Source organism: Molossus molossus, unplaced genomic scaffold (genome assembly GCF_014108415.1).
Source record: "Molossus molossus isolate mMolMol1 unplaced genomic scaffold, mMolMol1.p scaffold_m16_p_13, whole genome shotgun sequence".
Lineage (NCBI taxonomy): Eukaryota > Metazoa > Chordata > Mammalia > Chiroptera > Molossidae > Molossus > Molossus molossus.
In genome coordinates, this window is record NW_023425348.1 from 45,820,609 (window position 1) to 45,839,579 (window position 18,971).

The following is an 18,971-nucleotide window of genomic DNA, read 5'->3' on the forward strand; positions in this document are numbered from 1 at the left end:
TCTCCCCCACACTAAGCCCTAACCCAACCTGAACACCAACCTTTTTTTTTATCCTCACCTGAAGACTTTTTTTTTTTTTTTTGCATTTATCTTCAGATAGAGCAGGAGGAAGAGAAGGGGGAAGAAAGAGAAAGAAACATCAACGTGAGAGAGACACATCGGCTGGTTGCCACCCACACAACCCCAAACAGGGCCGGGGACAAACTGCAACCGAGGTATGCGCCCTTAGTGGGAACCAAGCCCAGGACTCTCTGCTCTGTGGGCCGATGCTCTAACCACTGAGCAAAACCGGCCAGGGCCTGAACACCAACCTTTATGCCATGTAGCTGGATCTTTCCCAGAGGCAGAGGACTGGATTGAAGAGGAGTGAGTCTCTCCCACACTAATCAGTGCAAAGGGAATCTCATGATCAGGGTAAGGAGGGAGCTCTGACTTGGCCTCCTTGTGACTCAACACCTGCCTCATTTCTGCTTTGAGTCTGAGCACCAGCTGCCCAGCCTAGTTCCAGCTCCTGCACACCCTGCTCTCCTTCCGCCCATGTCTTTGCCCAGGATGCACCCTGCACTTGGATGTTCTCTGATGAACTGCTTTTCTTAGAAGCTATAGCTTGTCCCCCCGCTCCAGAGAGCCTTCCCTGACCCCCTGGTCTTCAGCCCCAACCATTCAACATTATCCAGCGGGAGCAACTTGTACTGTTTGCAAGAACCAAATGTTAAATTTTAGGAATTTTGCAGAGAGGTTGACATCATATTTGTCGTCTGAAATTAGCCATGGTAGGAGTGTTTGCACCATGGCAATTGGCAATGCTACAAACAAGGGGTTCTCCTCACCCGCCTGGAGGGCCAGTTAAATGGTTTGACATTTACTAGTATATGACTAGTTGTCACCATTAAGTCCTAAACTGGGGGATCCCAAGGACTGGGACCCCACCCGACTCCTCTCTGTGCCCATCAGAGCCAGGTACAAAAGCCAGTTAGATTTGAAGTGGTGGATAACGTGGGGTCTGGCGAGGGGAAACCTGATATGACCACTGCTGAGGCAGCGAGCGGGAAGGCAGGCAGCAGACGAGAAAAGGTCGGAGAAAGAAACCTAGTGTGCACGGTAAGAGCTCCCCACATTGCATCCCCATCCTCGAACCACACAATAGGCACAGCTCAGCAGACAACACTTTTAGTATAAGTTACAGCCTCAAACTGGCTCCCAGCCCATGGGAGCCTCCAGATGGGTTTTTGAATCAGTTTCCAGATGTTCATCTCTTGGGCTGGGAGACTCCTCATTGCTTAGTCCACTGTGGCACCCAGACCTGCCCCAGACCCCCTGTGGGAAGCTCTGGCTCAGCCTGGCTGCTTACCAGGGTCCTCTAGTCAACCTGAGACCCCAACCCTCCCAGGTAGCTCAGGCCCAGACTTCTCTGTGTGACCTTGGTTAAGTCACTTTCCTCTCTGGGCCTGTTTCTCCATTTGACTTGGTTCAGCTGGGCTCTAGCCTAGGTACCTTGGCAGGCACAGCCAGCTATTTATGTGGGTGAGTCAGGGCAGCGGCGGCACTGGCCCTGAACCCTTGCCTTTCTTGAAACCTTATTCCCAATCGACACATACACATGGTGATGGGGCCGTGGGACTGTTGAACTCTCTGGACCACAGGGAATGTCCAGAGCCCCTGCCAAGTGACAGAGTGTTGGGGTCATGGCTCCGCTGACCATCCACATGATTCATGATGATCCACATCTGGGGAGACCATCTCATTTGAACGAGTCATCGTCCCTGCAGTTCCCCTCATATAAACTTGCACAGGCTGGAGGGGTTTAGGTCTCATAGCCTGATATCCTTAGTGTTCCCGTCAGTAGCCAGCGTGGACTCCGTCTGCCTGGAGTTCTCACTGCTGGCCAACCTGTCTTCTGTCTTGGTGTCAGTTCTGTGAAATTTGTGCAGGTCCAGCCTGCGGCTAGCCTGGGCAGCAGGCACAGGATCTGTGGGTGGCTTGGAGTCCCGGGCAAAGCGCACGAGCCTCTGCCCAGCTAGGAAGTAGAGCACGGGGTCAAGGCAACTGTTGGCGCTGGCCAGCGGCCGGGTGATCTTGTAAGCCATGTTGATGGCATTGAGGGTATGGCAGCTGAGGTCCAGAGAGCGGAAGGAATAGTAGAGGGTGCGGGTGACGTGGAAAGGCAGGAAGCAGAGGGCGAAGACAGCCAGCACCACAGCAATGGTGCGCACCGACTTGCGCTTGGCCCGTGGCAGGCCGCCCGCGGTCCCATAGGCTGGCTTTAGCAGCCGCCGGGCCATGAGCACGTAGCAGACCAGGATGGTGGCAAAGGGCACCGCGAAGAGCAGGCCCAGCATGACGGAGATGTAGGCCAAGAAGTGGTTGAAGAGAGAAGGGGCCGAGGTGTCGTGGCAGGTAATACGGCTGCCACGTGTGCTGGTGGTGACGAAATAAAGCACGGGGGCTTGGCAGACCAGCACCAACACCCACACGGCGGCTGCCACCCGCCGGGCGTAGCGGGCTCGACCCCAGCGCAGCGAGCGCAGTGGGCGCAGGACACCCAGGCACCGGTGCACGCTTATGCATGTGAGGAAGAGGATGCTGCAGTAAAGGTTGGTGTAGAAGAGGAAACGCACCAGCTTGCAGAGCACCGTGCTGAAGGGCCAGTGGTCGCCATGGGCGTAGTAATAGACCAGCAGCGGCAGGGAGGCCGCGTACAGTGCATCTGACACGGCCAGGTGGAACATATAGGTGGTGGAGGCATTCCATGTCTTGAGGCGGCAGAGGAAGACATAGAGCACCGCGACGTTCAGAATCAGCCCAAGCACGCACACCACGCCATAGGACACAGGCAGCAGCACGTACTTGAAGTCCTCATTGAAGCGGCACTTGTAGCCCAGCTCATCCCCATCCCAGGTGTCATTGTTGGTGCCATTCCAGAGGCCCAGGCCTGTGGCCATTGCCCTGAAGGAAAAAGGGTGGGGTGGGGGAGAACAGTCATCAGGGTCATGGCCAGGGCTCATCAAAGAGGCCTGACACACCCACCTGACCAGGGTCATGAGGGACCCCAAGTGCCCAGATTCCTTTGGTTAAGATCTGCCCAACTACATTCAAGGCCTTTGTTGCCATCTGACCTGGCTCCCTGGACTCAGAGGGTCCAGAACCCTAGAACCCTGGGACCTCAAAAATGCATGCATGAGATCTATATATATCAGGATTGTACAATTCTAAAACTTTAGAACAGAGGTAGCAAACTATACCCTGAAGGCCAGATCCAGCCCATCACTTTGTTTTTATAAACAAAACTTTATTGGAATACAGCATACCCATCTGTTTACAAAGAGCTGAATAGTTGTGACAAAGACCATATGTTCCCCCAAATCTATAATACTTATTTGGCCTTTTACAAAAACAAAGTTTGGCAACTCTGCTCTAGAACCGCAGGACCACAGAGTTCTAGATCTGGGATTCTGAACCCTAGAATCTAAAGATCCCAGAGGTATCATTTCAGATTCATGGACAGGGGCCCTTGAGGTTGATGGGCTCTACCTCATGCCCAGTGCCCACTGCCTTCTGAAGCATTTCTGGCCAGTGAGCAGCCCATATGTCCTAGAGACATTAGAATGTTCTTTCCTTTAGCTCATTCTTCAGCGACCTAGGGAGGCTCTGGCTCTGTGCCTGGTATTTTGGTATTGAGGAAGTATTTCCAAGGGTCTCCCTCTTTAGTCATTCATTCACTCATTCAACAAATATTTTTTAGACTTTATGTTCTGGCACTTTCTGCATCTGTAAACAGCAGTGCTGTTCCCTGGCCTGTGACAGATGGGACAGTAACCCTCCTGTAGATTCCAGGGAAATCTAGGATGGAGGTGGGAGTGGGGACAGCTGGGGACTTCATTTGTGGGTCAAATTCTGCTTCCTCCATGCCTACCTACCTTTTCTTCCACACCATCACTGCCTCGAGGTTCCCCTACCTTGTTCCTTGTGAGCATATAATACAACCACAGGGCCTGACTGCTCAGTGAGCACCTGGAGAACAAGTTGTCCCTCCTCCTCTCCCCACTCCCACCAGTGTGACCAATAAGAACTCTCTCTCAGCTGGGAGGCAGGTAACAGATATCACAGTCTGGAGGGCAAAGATGTGCCCAAAGGTCCCAGCAGGAAGGCTGGAAATCCTAGGAGAAGTCCTTGGTAGACAGGTTTGGGACAATCACAAAGAATAACTTTCTAACATTGTGAATGGGCAGGGGGAGCTGACCTTTTCAAACCCTACTACTATGCGTGCTTTGTAAATGTCACTTCATTCCATCCTTACAACATGCTTCTGGGAGCCAGGTTATCATGCCCGATAAAGAGGCTGAGACACAGATCATTCAAGTAATTTGGCCAAGGTCACACAGCTGGAGACAAGTGACAATTCTTATCCAGATCTGTCCCACAATAGAAGGTGCTATTGGAGGATGATAGTAAACTCCCTGCTCATGGGGGTGTGTAAGCAGAGTCTTCAGTAGGGCTCGTGTCCTGTGTGTGGGTGTGTCTGGGAGGACAGAGAGGACAGATGACATGGGAGTCCTCCCTACCCTGAGAATCTGGGGCTGTACAATTCCCTTCATTTTGGAACCTGGTGTCCTGAGAGGCTGGGACTTGGAGATTCTGTCGGGCCAGCGATATCCTCTTGTTTAGACCCTAAGCTTCATGCCCAGCCTGGCCTCCCAGCAACAGTTCAAGGCCCTTGAAGTGGAGATTAGGGGGGCTGAGGGACACATAGTTCCCTCAGTTTCCCTTCTTTCCCAATACTCCACCACTCCCACTCCAGATCTTCCCTGCCTCCTGTTGTCAGCAAAGGTGCAACCAGGAGGAAGGGAGCCTACACCCGTGACCTTCCCCCCACGGTCCCAGGTTCCTTCCCAAAGAGCCAGGGCAGGTCCAGGGTGAGGAGGCAGGAGAAGCCTGTGTGGCACCAAGTTGAGAGGGGGCAGGTATGGAGGTGCTCTGGCTGCACTAAACTGCTGGATCCCTCTTGCCCATGGCCAGGACTGAGGACCTGGCCAAACTGCTGGGATCCTTCTTACCCAGGGCTAGGACTCAGGACCTGGTATTAAAAGTGTTTCCTGCCCTGGCCAGTTTAGCTCAGTGATTAGAGCATCGGCCAGCAGACCAGTGAGTTGTGGGTTCAATTCCAGTCAAGGGCATGTGCCTCGGTTGCGGTTCGACCCAGCCCTGGCCGGATCACGCAGGGAGCAACCAGTCGATGTGGCTCTATCACATGGATGTTTCTCTCTGTCTCTCTCTCTCTCTTTTTCTCTCTCCATCCCTCCCACTCTAGTTAATGATAAACAGAAAAATATCCTTGGGTGAGGAATAAAAAAGAAAAGAAAAGTGTTTCCTTCCTCTCACCCCTGCTCTAGGCAGCCCACTGTCACCCCCACCCTTGCACCAGCCTCCAGCCTCAGCCCTGCCCCAATCCTGAGGGGTCTTTGTAAAAGACAAAGTCATTCCCCTGCTTAAGACCCTCCATGGCTCCTGCCTGCTGTCAGGAGAAAGCCTCTGCCTCCTCTGTGATCTGCAGTTTCCTGAATGTGCCCAACATTCTCCCCTCTCAGCCCTGGTTCATGTTGCTTCTTCAACCTGGACTCCATTCACACCTCTCACATCTACCTGCTGAAATGACAACTTTATCCTTCAGCGCAGTAAGTCCCAGTGGTTACGAAGAGCCTGACCTCTGCAGCCAGACCTCCTATTTCCTCGTCCATAAAATGAGGTGATTATTGGAACCTAGATCCTACAACAGCTGTGAGGATTAAGTGAATAATCTGTGTAAAATGTTTGGAGCAGTGCCTGGCACATAGTAGGTGCTGTGATGTTATGAGCTTCAAGGTTCAGCTCAGATGTGGCCTTTCCTTGAAATTTCTGGGACACTCTCGGGGGAGGTGCGACAGGTCTTGACTGAAGGCTGTGGATGGAGTGAGTGTGGGGGGCTGGGGGAGTGATGCTGAGCCCAAAGCTAGGGCCAGGCCTGAGGACCTCTGAGGGGAGAGAGTTGAGAGCTGTTTGGGGGGAAAGCTAGAGAGACTGGCCCAAAGGAAGTCTGGGTGGGGGAGGGCAGGGGAGAGAGGCAGACAAGAGGCCTGGCTCAGGGGTTGGGAGGAGGAGCAGGAGGGGGGAGAGGAGGAATTCAGTGTCAGGCATGTTAAGCATGGGGTGCCCTGAAGGGGTATGGTGGGAAGTGGGGCTGGATGAAGGCTGGGACCATCAGATCTGATACTTTGGGAGGTGGGCTGGGAGCTGCTGGCTCGCAGGAGCTGCAGGAGGAGTGTGGAGGCCTGAGCATGAGACTGGGGATCCTTAGAGAGGCCACCAACTTGGATGTCCAGCTCTGCCACAGAACCTCGGTGACATCATGCTTTCCTGCCCCCCTGACACTCAGACCTCTCACGGGCTGAATTCCATGGTCTTGGAGAACTGCAGCCATAAACCTTCCCTCCTGAGGTCCTCTTCCCACAGGAGCTAAGGAAAGCAGCCCCCTCCATGGCACCTAGTCCCGTCTCTGTGCTGCTGCTTTAGCTCCGGCCCCAGTGCTGAGGTCTGGCAGGTGTCTCCTCAGAGTCGGGGCCAACATCCTACTGCTCTGCACAGTGCTCTTGCTAATCACTGGTGGTGGAATCTCTGACACTAACAAGAGGGGTGGAGACTTCCTTAAGTCTCCAGTGAACCTAGGGAGCTGCCCTTTCCACCTGTTTTAAGACATCCTGCCTCCACCTTCCGAGGCCAGCTGGGGATTCCATCGTAATGGCCCCCATCCAGGCTGACTCTGCCCACCCTCTCCCTCCACAGACTGGCTCAGCAACCTGTGATTACATCTTTCCTGCCTCCCCAGCCCCTGCTTATGGAGACAGTCAAGTCCGCAGCCCTCTCTTCTGCCGTTTCTGAGCTCCAATGCCCTTGGGGCCTCACTCCCTGCTCCCTGGCCCCTGCCTAACTTTATCTAACACCACTCACCAGCCCCTCCATGCCTAGTTCTGGTTGGCCCTGCCCTGAAGATCTAGTCTGGAGGGAGCTGGGAGCTGTGTAGGTGTCCTACCAGGCTTCCTTTGTGCATGCTGTTCTTTCTGTCTGGAAAGCCTTTCTAGAAACCACCCACACTGCACTCCATCCTCCCACCCCTCAAGGTTCTTTTCAAATGTCACCGCATCGCTGAAGCTCTCCTCCTAACACTACCCCGGGGCATTCCTCACACCCTGTTAGTAATTTGTCCATCCACCCTCTCCCCCAACACATTCCGGGTGCTCCCAGAGGACTGGGTCTATTTGATTATTTTCTCTGTCCTTATCATCCAGCAAGAGGTCTGCTTTAAACCAGGTATAACATGAATGAATAAGTGAGTGAATGAATGAATGAATGAAGTAAGCACAAAAAGCCATGGGAGCCCAGAGGAGGCTCAGCTTTATGACAGTGGCTCTCCTTTCCCTTATTCCTCTGAGAGCCTCCCAGAGGACAATGACACTTAAAGATTTCTCAGCTGCTGACCTCGGTGGTCAGGAGTCTCCCCAGTTCACCTGGGAACCAGCCCACCCGAGGCCTGCTCCTACCCTACACAGGTCCCCAGACTGTCTCTCTTTCAAGAGGTGCAGAGAAGGCCCTACCCTTCTCTGGACACAGGGAGCGTAACTAGACCCAGATACTCTGGAGATGGGTCAGCTGCCTGAGCAACCACCTTATTTTATTTCACCCATCTCTGGCTCAGATCATGGGTCAATCTGAGTCAGGAGCTCCTGATTCTGGAGTCCCACCCCCTCATTTTGTAGGGGCCAAGCCTGGGCTGAGCAGCTTTGATACAGCATCTTTATTTCACTCCCATCCTCATTCCTCAGTAGATATTGCCATGGAGGTGAAGCTATTTGTTCAAGGTCACAATGCCAGGAATTGGAAAAATTGGGCTTGACACCCAGGGCTGTCTGGCCTCAAAGCCTGAATTCATCAGAGCCTGGGATGAGGGAGCAGGGCAGGGATCCCCTTGATCTACCCCAGGTTCTGTGTACACATGCACGCACCTGTCCCAGCCTCCCAGCCAGTGGACCTCGCCCTCGCATGTCCGTACCTGACCAGCAAGTTCTCGTGTCAGGATGCTCAGTGCCCACTCAGGTTCCTCACTCATGAATGCACAGGCTTGGACAGTGCTGCAGGGTACTCTGCAGGAAACAGGAAAAACAGGTCCCCCGCCTGGGGCCACACCCAGCTTCCAGCATTTTTCAAGGCAGGCCTCGCTGTGGGCTCCTAGACACAGGGAGGTGGAGACAGTGTGCGCTCTGGGTCATGGGAACTTAGCCAGGCTGAGCCCTCTTGGGGCCACTTTCTCTGTTCCAACCTTGGTCAGAAAGAGGCAGAGAGGCAACCTGGTGTGCTGGTTCCAGTAGGGGTATCCTCTGCCCACCTGCCATCCACCCTCAGCTCACACGCTCCGGGGATGGTGGTCCCTAGCCTCCGTCCCCAGGAGCCTCCTTTCACAGGAAGGTGGCTCTTCCAGGGAAGGGCTCCCCAGGTCCTACAGAACAGAGCTGAGACTCCAGTACCCCCTCCCTTGGTTTTGGTTCAGTGTTTCAGCCCTACAACAGGAGACATTCAATACCCTCCTGGCCTGGTATACACCTGACTGTACTTCAGCCAACACAGTTTTGCTGAAGCTGGGTGTCTATCTGGAATACTCCTTCTTCCCCTAATCATTCCTCCATAGGTGTTGTAAACACATCTGAACACTCACAGGCATGGACACACAGCCATACAGAGATGTACAAAGTCACACTGAGATGTACACGCAGTACACCCCCCCACACACACCTAGTCGGGACCTGGAATAGCCTTCAGAAATCACCTGCACCAAACTCCCATTTGATAGAGGAAGAAACTGAGGCCCAAGGCCTCACAGTAAGTCAGGGACACAGGCAAGGTCAGCAGCCAGGCCTTCTGGGCTCTGGCCCTGGTTTTTGTCTTGCCTAGGAGCCCCTCACACACAACAGGTACTGGCTTCATTGAGGGCATGGTTACCTCAGAGAGGGACCCCTCTGTGTGGACAGGTCCCAGCATCTACCAGAACCTCAGACACATTACAGGGGGAAAGAACAGCCCTTGTCCATCTCCTTCATTTCTCTACAATGGCGTAGGGGGGTCTGAGATAGCTGAGGCCAGGCCCCCAGGTTGGAGTGCAGCACAAATGTGGGGGAAAGCAGGGATGGGTGGCTGCAGGGACAGGGCAGGGTGTAACAGTACTGGGAAATAACCCCGGGCACTGCTGTCCTGCTGTGCCGGGGGAACAACCCCGGGCACTGCTGTCCCGCTGTGCCGGGGGAACAACCCTGGGCACTGCTGTCCCGCTGTGCCGGGGGAACAACCCTGGGCACTGCTGTCCCGCTGTGCCGGGGGGAACAACCCTGGGCACTGCTGTCCCGCTGTGCCGGGGGAACAACCCTGGGCACTGCTGTCCCGCTGTGCCGGGGGGAACAACCCTGGGCACTGCTGTCCCGCTGTGCCGGGGGGAACAACCCTGGGCACTGCTGTCCCGCTGTGCCGGGGGGAACAACCCTGGGCACTGCTGTCCCGCTGTGCGGGGGGAACAACCCCGGGCACTGCTGTCCCGCTGTGCCGGGGGAACAACCCCGGGCACTGCTGTCCTGCTGTACCGTGCCTCGGGAGCCTCAGGCTGCCCTGCGCCAGCGGGCTGGTAGCTATGTGCCAGCCAGCTCCAGAGTCTGGTACCTCACCTTTTCACCCCACTCCACCTAGGGTCACACCCTGACTTCTCAGAAAATGCCTTCACTCAGTACACTAAGGTCAACACAGCTCTTTCTCAAAGCCATCCTCCAATTTCTGAGAAGGGTCTCCACTATCCATACTTCCAGGTTTCAAACTTCCGATATGTCCTTGACAACCTCTTTGTTTCCCATCCATGTGAAAACCACCAATCACCAAGTCCCGTCAGTTCAACCAGCGGAGTGGCTTAGAGAGGCACTTCTCCCCACCTCGTGGCCTTAGGCCTGCATTTCTCCTCTGCCTGGTACCAATCCCCTCACTGGTCTCCTTGCATCTACTCCCGCCCTACTGTCCATCTTTTGTACAGCAGTCACAGGTCTTAAAACATGATCTGACCACATACTCTAGAGCTCAAACCCTTCTATGGCTCCCTATTGCCCTCAGGCTAGGTCCAAGTTCCTGAGCCTGACACTCTAGGCCCTGACTGGTCCCTGCCACCCTCCAGAAAACCACCCTCCTGCCTCCACCCTCATCTTCCTGTGTCAAGCACAGCAAAAGCAGTCTCATGGAACACCACCCCTTATCTTCTAACAGTAATATCATAACAAGAGTTGAGTGCTTTCTCTGTGCCAAATTCCATGTTTGGTGGCTTCATAGTTCCCTTCTCATTTAATCCTGAGAAGCTTAGTGAAGCAAAATAACCTCTTCAGGGTCACAAAGGTAGCAAATTGCAGAGCCACCATGATCTGTCTGACTTCAGGAGCTGTGCCCCTGACCCCTACCTCCTTCCCTCACAGCCTCGGTCCCCTCCTCCAGGAAGCTCCTGACTAGCCCTCTTTGAATCTCATGGCTCTGCTTTTCTGGTCTCTTTTCTACCACAGGGAATGTCCTACAGGCAGGGTCCAGGATCTACTCTTCCTGGTACTTTTTAGGTGTGAAGCAGCCATGATGGTTATTGTACCCATCTCACAGGTACAATAAAACAACTAAGGCCAGAAAGGGTAGTCCAAGGTCTCAACCAAGGTCACCAGTGAGTCAAGGGCAGAGCCAAGCCAAACATGCAGAATACCTGCTCTACTGACTTGGCTCTGCCTCTACCCCACCCTGGGTCCCAGGCCAGTGAGCCTAAAGCCAGGAGGAAGGGCTGGGCAGTTACCAGATCAGCTAAGGAATTTCCTGGGTGGTTAGAAGACATTCCATCTCCTCCACTAGGGTGGCTCTGGAATGTACCCGCTCACCCACCAACCTAACTGGCCCTGTGCAGCCTGGAAGGGGATTGTGACCCATCGCCATTCTGGAAACCCCTGCTGCCTGCTTCTGTTGTGAAGACCTGGACCCAGAACACCATCAAGGGGTAGCGGAGGGCACGGACAGTTCTGTCATTTCCAGCTGTGTGACCTGGACAAGTCTCCTCTCCACAACCTAAGTCTCAATTACCCCAAAATCTAAGAACAGTACCTGCCCACAAGGTTGTTAAAGGCGATGATTTAGAATTCATTTTATGAAATCATTAAAAGATACAATTTCAGCAAGTAGCAAGGCAGGGAAGATGGGGGTATCTTAGGAAGACAAGAGGGGCAGGAAACCCACAGGAATTTTGAGCACAGTAGTGAGGTGGGTCACAGCCAGACTGACTACAGATCAGGTTTCCCACACTGAAGGCCATCCTCAGAAGGGAGGGAAGTCCAGGGCCCCCAGCAGGAACCAGACCCCACCACATTTCTTCACTTACTCACCCTTTTACAGAGGTTGTCATATCTATGCCTGTCCTGTACAGGGCACTTGGGGATTCCAAGGTGGGTCACTGTCAATTGGTGAGGAAGGGGATAGCACATGGAAGAAAACCCAGGCATAGGTAATGACAACTCAGGGTGATCAGGGCTGACGGAAGCAGAGGCAACAGGGCTGAAACAGATAAGAGGACCCCTGATGGGAATGGGGAGGTGGTCAAGGAAGCCTTCCTGGAGGAGAGGACACCTGACCTGTATTTTGGAAGGGGTCAGGTGAGTGAAGAGAGAAGAAAAGCAGAGTAAGCAAAAACCAGGGCAAGAGATCACACAGTATGTTTGGGGAACTGTCAGTCATCCCTGAAGATTGAGGGGAGAAGAGAGGACAAGGCTGGGTTAAAAGATAGGATTTTGGAAGTCATTCTCTGTTCCCTTCCAAATGTTACCCACAGAGCTGAAGGCCAGTGTGTCCCCAGCCTTGCCTGGAATGCTTCTGCACCATAAGCACCAGGGCTCATCTGGGGAAACCTCAGAGGTTATTGACAGGTGCTCTAGCAATATAAAGCCCCTGCATCCTCCTCCAGGAAGCCCTTGTGCTCTGCAGCCCCTTCAGGAGGCACTCGCCCTTTTGGGAGCCCCCAGGGGCCTGGCTGTGGGAGCCACGTGTTGGGGTTGAGCTCAGAGCATCTGAGTGTGTGGGTCTCAGATCAGCCAGACTGGTCCTCCCACCTCACAGGTCAGGTAACCAAGACTCCTTAAGAGGAAGGGCCTTACTCAAAGTCTGGTGTTCTAATTCCAGTATTTTCAGTATAGGGTTGAGCACCTCTACCCTCACCCCAGGGCAGGACTCCAAACCACCTGTTCTGTCCCTGACCCGGCACAGTCCAGCCCAGCCCCACACTGCACAAGACTATAGAGATGCACTGGTAAACCGAGCCAGTTCAGAACCACAAAGCCCTGGACTCCACGTCGACCTATCACAATCCAGATGCCTGCAGCCAGACTTAAGAGGCAAGAACCCTGGGTTGAGGCTCCAACTTGGAACGGCCCATGCTGTGCAATCTTGGTCAAATTGGTTTCTCTCTCTGAGCCTTGGGTTCCTCACTGGTCAATAGGGGAGAGTCACCATTACACAAGACAGCCCATGAGGAATGAGTAAGATAAGGGGTATTCCGCGGGGCTAGCAAATCATGCGCTGTCCTGACATGGGGGCTGCATCTACTGGTCATGGCAGAAAGACACTGAAACCCTTCTCAGCAGGGAGCCCTGCTGGTGACCCAGAAGAGGGGCCATGTTCAGAATAGTCAGGGAAGGTTCCTGGAAGGGGCTGTGATAAGGTGTGAAGAGAAGCATAAAGGGTCCAGCTTGGAAGGAAAGAAGGAGAATGGAGAACCCAAGGTAGAAAAGGGATAAGACTGTAGAACAGGATACAAGTGATTCTGTGATTCTGAGACTGTCTTATTCTGGGTGCTTCCAGGATTCTGAGTTCATTGGTTCTTACAATCTAATTTCAAGAGACTCTGGTTCTGGAAGTGAATGCTGAATGTTTCTTTAATTCTGCTACTCATTGCTTCTGGTAGCCTTTGGTTTTGAGATTCTCAGAACCACAGGAGTCTTGACTCTCAGAATATATAATCATAAGTCACTTTCCCAGGAGCTACCAAGTCTCAGCAAATGCCTGCCACTGCCCCCATGTGCCTGACCTCAGAGGGACCCTGCAAACCCGGACTCCTATCAGACTCAGCCAGGTCCTTGAAGAGCTCCGGCCTGAATGGGGAGAAAGCCACAGACATGGATCAAGTCTACTTAGGTGACCAAGCCATAACCAAAGGTAGCCCAGAGGAAATGGAGGCCAGAGTAACCCCTAACCAGCCTGGTGAGGTGGTCGGGAAGAGCTTCCCAGAGGAGGGTCATTTGAGTTGGGACGCGATAGCCGATTAGGAGTTTGTTAGGTGGACACAAGGTAGAAGAGCATAGAAGGCAAAAGGAGGAGCAGGGACAAAGACTCAGTGGTATGATAGTGCAGACTGTCTTTGTAAAGCCAGGGGTCATGTGAGGTTGGAGTGGTGTGGGGGTGGGGGTGGGTGTGTGTGTGTGTGTGTGGGGGGGCTGCAGGACTCAGCCAGGCTGAGGAACTTGGCATCTATCCTGAGGACAATGGGAAGCCATGGCAGGGCTTAAGCAGGGAAGGACATGGTCAGAGCTACAAAGATAGTGCCACAAGGAAGGTGGATAGGGTGGGAGAAACCTCCCCCAAGGCAGAGGGAGAGGAGAGGATCATGTGGACCCCAAGAAGTCTGAGGGAGGCCCTTCTCCCATGCTCCAGTGCCCAGGCTGGTCGTTGTCACTATAATAACACTGACAGGGTACCAGGATAGAAGGCCAAGGAGGAAGTAGTTGTCCAGGAGGGTCCAAGGTGTCCACTTTCCCAGCAGGGACTCCAGTTACTCATCCTGAACCAGAAATGACTCAGGGCTAAGATATGGTGTGCAGGGGAGTGGAGGAACTCCTCTGCTCAAGAACCAATTGTAGCTTTCCATGGAGCAAGGCCCTCATCTTCCACTTTACACCCACTTTCACCTGGTCATTCACTTCCCAAACACTCACTGGCATCTCCGTTAGCCCAACCTGTGTTGGGTGATGTGGACACAGAGAGAAAGCAGGCCTGGGCAAGTCCTGCAACTGACCTTGGTACCGAGGTCAGGATTCGCCCCCACAGCAGCTTGCCCACCTTCAGGCCTGAATGGCTGGGGAAGCCAGGCCTGAGAGCACAAAGGCAGCCCAAGAAGAAGCTGTGGGCCGAAAGGTACACCAGACAGGTCCACAGGAGGCAGTTCAAGGAGGGGAAAGATTTCATTAGGGGCACCTCCACCTCCACTCACCAGATCAACAAGGCTTCCCTAGTCCTGAAGGCAGGTCTGAATGGGCATTATATAATCAGCAGCTGGGTAATCAGGCCAAAGCAAGACCTAAAGACAGGTTTTCAGGGAAGGATTCAGCCTGAAAGCTAGAGGACCAGGCCACATCCAGATGGGGATTTTGCCTTGAATGGAGCAGGTAGGCAGGAACCCCAGCTTTTACCTTGGCCTTGTGACCTTGTTTCCTGAGCTCCTATTTCCTCATCTGCAAAATGGGGATAATTCCTCCCTAACAGGGTTGGTAGAGGGACATTTATAAATTGCTACCAGTAAGCCGAGAGGACACAGGCCGAAGAAAGCAGTCAACAGTTAAAATTCCCCAAATCCCTTTCTATTTCACCCATTTTCTGTTATTGTCTTCAAAATGAATTTAAGTCAATGAGTATCACAATTCTTCCCTGTACACTGCACTTTACAGCTTACAAAGCCCTTTCTTGACCACTATCTTAAAAATCCTCATAGCAACCTAGCATTTGAAGAGTCAAGGACCATGATGCCCAATTAACAGATGGCAAAACCAACACCTGGAAGGGCATAGCGGCCTCTCTGAGGGCTATAGTTAGGAAAGAAGACAAATGAAAGCATCCACAGGTCACCCATGAGTCCTTAGTGATGTTCTCACACTCTTTTAGATCCAGAAGCCTCAGAGCCCTGTGTATCTTGGGCAGGAGGACAGTCATGGAAGAGCCATAGCCTCATTCTGCAGCCCAAGCTTGGCAGCCATTTATTAAGGTCTCCACTATGATCCTCCAACCCACATGGCCAGACCACAGGACAGTCAAAGGCAGGAAGAAGAGAAAAGTGACAAGCCGTCCATGCCAAGGCCTCCCCATGCACAAACTCTCAGCACAGGATCTTACTGGCTCTAGCGTCCTTTTAGAGGCTGGCAGGGTAGAAACTATCCCAAGGTCACCCAACAAGTTGGGAGCAGAGCTGGGATGAGATCAATCACTGGTCCCAAGACTACCACTGGGGATGGGAGAGTCTTAAGTGTCCCCAGATTCCTCAGCAGAAGCATCTGATGGGCCAGGGAAGTGTTTAAAGAAAGGGCTAAGGGCTCAGAGTTTAAACAATGCCTGGATAGTTCTGGTATCAATATCACATATGCTCCGAGCTCCATGCATTTAGCACTACTCAATCCATCCTCCATCCTGCAGCCAGAGAGAGCTTTCTGAAATGGTGCTCTAACCAAGAGTCTCCCGTTCTCACAAACCTTCCATGGCTCCCCATTGCCTTCAGAATGAAATCCAAGTTTTCAGCCTACATACTCTGGGTCCTGTAGTGACCCAGGACACATTGTTCTGACAACCTGTGCCACCCACTCTGCTGACCCGATTCTGATTTCTCCTTCCTTGTAATAACACGGAGCTCCACTGTAGACAGACCTTCATTGGGGAAGTTGGGGACAGGGCGCAGGGGACAGTCACTGCTTTGCTTTCTCAGTTCAGCTCAGCCCTGTGTAGGGTGCTGGCAACACAGAAATAAACTCCAGTTCCTGCCTTCCAGGGGCTCTCAAACCTGGGGATTGGAAAGGAGACAGACAGAAGCCATGACAGTCCAAGTGGGAGCAGGGCTGTCAGCACTGGGACTGCAAGATCCCAGAAGAACCCAACCCAGCTGGGGGATCAAGGAAGGCTTCCCAGAGGAGGAGACATCTGAGCTGGGCCTCAAGGCTGGGTAGTTCTCCAAGTTAGGAAAATCAGAGTAGGAGGGCATTTCAAGCAGTGAGCATAGAACACGTAATGATCCAGAGGCAAGAAACTGCCCAGTGTGTGCAGCAGATTCCGTGTAGTTACTAGCAGGTGGAAAGTCAGGGAGGAGAGGCTGGCAAGGATCAGTTCTTGGAGGCCTTGAGTCCCAGGCTGAGGGGTTCAGGCTGGGTCCTGTGGAAGTTCTGTGAAAGTTCACCCCAGAAAGAACAGTTGGAATTTGGGTTTTAGAAACTTCAATCTAGGGACTGATCCCACCCCCACTCCCACTCTCAAGCTGTGAGCCTGTCTAAGAAGACATTGGTGCTGAACAGAATGCACACATCAGCTCCTCAAGAGCCCACATAATTGCTATTTCCTTTTCACATGTGAGGTCATGAGGCTCAGAGAAGGGGTGTGCCTTTTCCGGGGTCACACAGTGGCCAAGGTAGGATTGGAATATAGATCTCTGATTCTCCAGGGAGCTTTTGTGGGTCTTGTCTGCTCAAAGAATCTCCTTTCCAACCACTCCTACCCATTGAGATAACTGAGACTTGACTGGGCCCTCACGCTGGCCCTCAAAAGCTCCCCATTATTCCAGCCTAGATCCAAAACAAATCAGGCACCTAAGGCTGTGGGCCTAGGGACGCCAAGACTGTCATGCCGAAAGGAACAGCTGCCCCAGCCCCACAGGCCCCAAACTGGCCGTTCTATTCCACAGCAGGGCCCGGCCCTTAGATCTGGCTCCAGGGGTCCCAAATCTGCAGCCCTTGTTGGGGAGTGGAGGGAAGGCACTGCCTTTTCCCAGCGACCCTTCCTGCAGCACCACCTGCCATATTAAAAGTCCCTTGACAGAGGCTTAACTGTCCTTCCAGGCCACTGTCCCAATCCCCCATTCCCCTAAGTCTTACCCACGCCCAAAGTACCCCTGGAGTGAGCCGGCCTCCAGAGGGTTGCGTGTCAGCGGCCGCCAAAGGGGCGCCCACTTCAGAGCGCGCGCGCGCGCGCGCACACACACACACACACACACACACACACACACACACACACACACACTTCTACAAGTTCAGCTGTTGATAAAGCAGGGGCGCACGCGCCCACCCACTACACACAAACTCTCCCAAATATGCGGGGACACTCACCGGGGTGTCGGTCCACACTCCCCGAGACCAATGCTTTAGTGGAGACAGAATTTTACCACCGACCGCCAGCGCGCTCAGACCAGCGCAAACATGCCCCACTCCAACAACCAAACAAACGCGCACCGCTCAGCCTTCCCAGCGCCCAGGAGGCACCGCCGCGTCCCTGGCCGCACCCTCCTACCTCTCCCCGCCTCCGGCCCCTCCAGGCGGCCCGCCCCTCACCTCCGCGGGTGCTCCTCCGCCCGTCGCGCAGCGACCACCGCCCCCCGGTGCCTGCGCCCGCGTCCCTCAGCTGCCGCGGGGGCCCCGCCCGCCAGGAGTAGCACCCACCCCCGGCCGGGTCAGGCAGGGGCGGACGGACTCTGGACTGACTCTGGACAGGCTCTGGAACCGCCCCGCCCCGCCCCGTCCTGACACCCAGCCACCGGCTGAGGACACTGCCCGGCGGGGTCAGCGCATCTGCTTCGGGTGCTGCGCGGGGAGGGGCGACCGTCCTACCACCTGACTGAGGTTTTCAGAGACGCTCAAGTTTTGCGAAGTTTGTCTAATGCTTGAGTGACTCGTGTCGCTGCCCACAGTGAGACCTTGCCATGAAACTGGGCCCTCTCCTCCCAGGGACCTGCTTAGAACACCACGCTGAGAACTCGCCTCCCTTGCTTGAGACATGGTAAGGGAGGAGAGGTGGGCGCCCCTCATTGCTTCAGGGTGGAAAAATCCAGGCATTCAGGGTCCTGCTTTTCTCCAGCTCAGAGGAGAGGAGGATGGAGGAGCCTCCCCTATGCTCCCTTTGCTTAATCTCCTTCAGAAAGTCACTAGCAATTTCCTGCCCCCCCCCCTTTTTTGGTCCCTCATCTTGAGCTGCCTTTTCAGACTAGTGCAGCCACACACACACACATCACTCCCTTCTCTGCCCTTGACCCCACTATGATGTCCTTCCATGGCCAAGGACCCTTTCTTCCACTGTGGTCCCCAGGAGAGCAGGGACCAGGTCTGCCTCCTTCCTACTGTGGTCCCAGAGGTCCCAGGAATTGTTGAACATGTGAATGGATGGATGGATGAATAAATGAATGTCCCCTTCTCTCTCATCCTGATCTAGGCGCCAGGAAAGAAGGTTGTGGCTCAGCTTTAGCACTGACTCTGGTAGAGCTTGACCCAGTTCCAATCTCTCTGAGGGCTCACTTTTCTGTGGAATAGAGGCAATCACACTCACCCTTCTGCCAGCCAGTGTCCATCCGTCAGGACTTTGGACAGTCAGTGTCTGGATGAGTGCACAGTAGGCCTCTTTCTAGGGCCAAGGAGCTGGCTAATGGCCCTGGGGCCTTGGGTCCTGCTGGGCTCCACATCAGCTGACTGGCACCTGGCTGCTGGCCCAGGAGGGGCCCAGGAAGGATGCTGGCTGTAGCCTTGCCAAGAGCAGGAGTGGAATGGACACATGGCCCTGTGTAGCTGAGCCTCCTCTGCAGTCCTCCAGAGACTTACGCCTGGAAGACACAAAGGCCTCTTGTCCAGCCTCCTCCACCTATTGTCCAAACTGGTCCATACAGCTTCTAGGGAACGAGAAATCCCGTGGCCCTTATTTATGGAGCCTGGGCCTCAGAGTCCCAGTGTGGGGAAGTCTCACGGGCACTGGAGGCCCAACCAACACCCTCTCACTTCTCCCTTCAGATTTCTACTCTAATTGCAATTTAGGCCCAGAGAAGGAAATTCCTCTCATACCAAGATGATGACCCAAGGCTCTGCCTCAGCCTCCAGCTGCCTGGTGGGTGGAGA

General features: G+C 53.9%; 1 protein-coding gene across 4 annotated transcripts; it reads right to left on the reverse strand.

The window, feature by feature from the left end:
- Positions 1–1,161: 1,161 nt before the first annotated feature.
- Positions 1,162–17,483, reverse strand: P2RY2 (purinergic receptor P2Y2). Of its 4 annotated transcripts, none has more exons than XM_036259787.1 (3): positions 17,424–17,483; positions 8,081–8,256; positions 1,162–2,946 (listed from the first exon to the last, which is right to left on the reverse strand). In XM_036259787.1, the coding sequence occupies exon 3, from the start codon at positions 2,940–2,942 to the stop codon at positions 1,812–1,814; it is 1,131 nt and encodes a 376-aa protein (XP_036115680.1). In that variant the 5' UTR covers positions 2,943–2,946; positions 8,081–8,256; positions 17,424–17,483; the 3' UTR covers positions 1,162–1,811. The 4 variants fall into 4 exon arrangements, with proteins under 4 accessions (XP_036115680.1, XP_036115682.1, XP_036115681.1 ...); XM_036259789.1 differs by having other exon boundaries at positions 8,081–8,171; positions 17,424–17,476; XM_036259788.1 differs by lacking the exon at positions 17,424–17,483 and adding an exon at positions 17,202–17,326 and having other exon boundaries at positions 8,081–8,171.
- Between the last annotated feature and the right edge of the window lie 1,488 nt (positions 17,484–18,971).

What these genes read in the sequence shown, in the direction of transcription:
- P2RY2 (XM_036259787.1), bottom strand. Translation starts at nt 2,942, where the DNA reads ATGGCCACAGGCCTGGGCCTCTGGAATGGCACCAACAATGACACCTGG.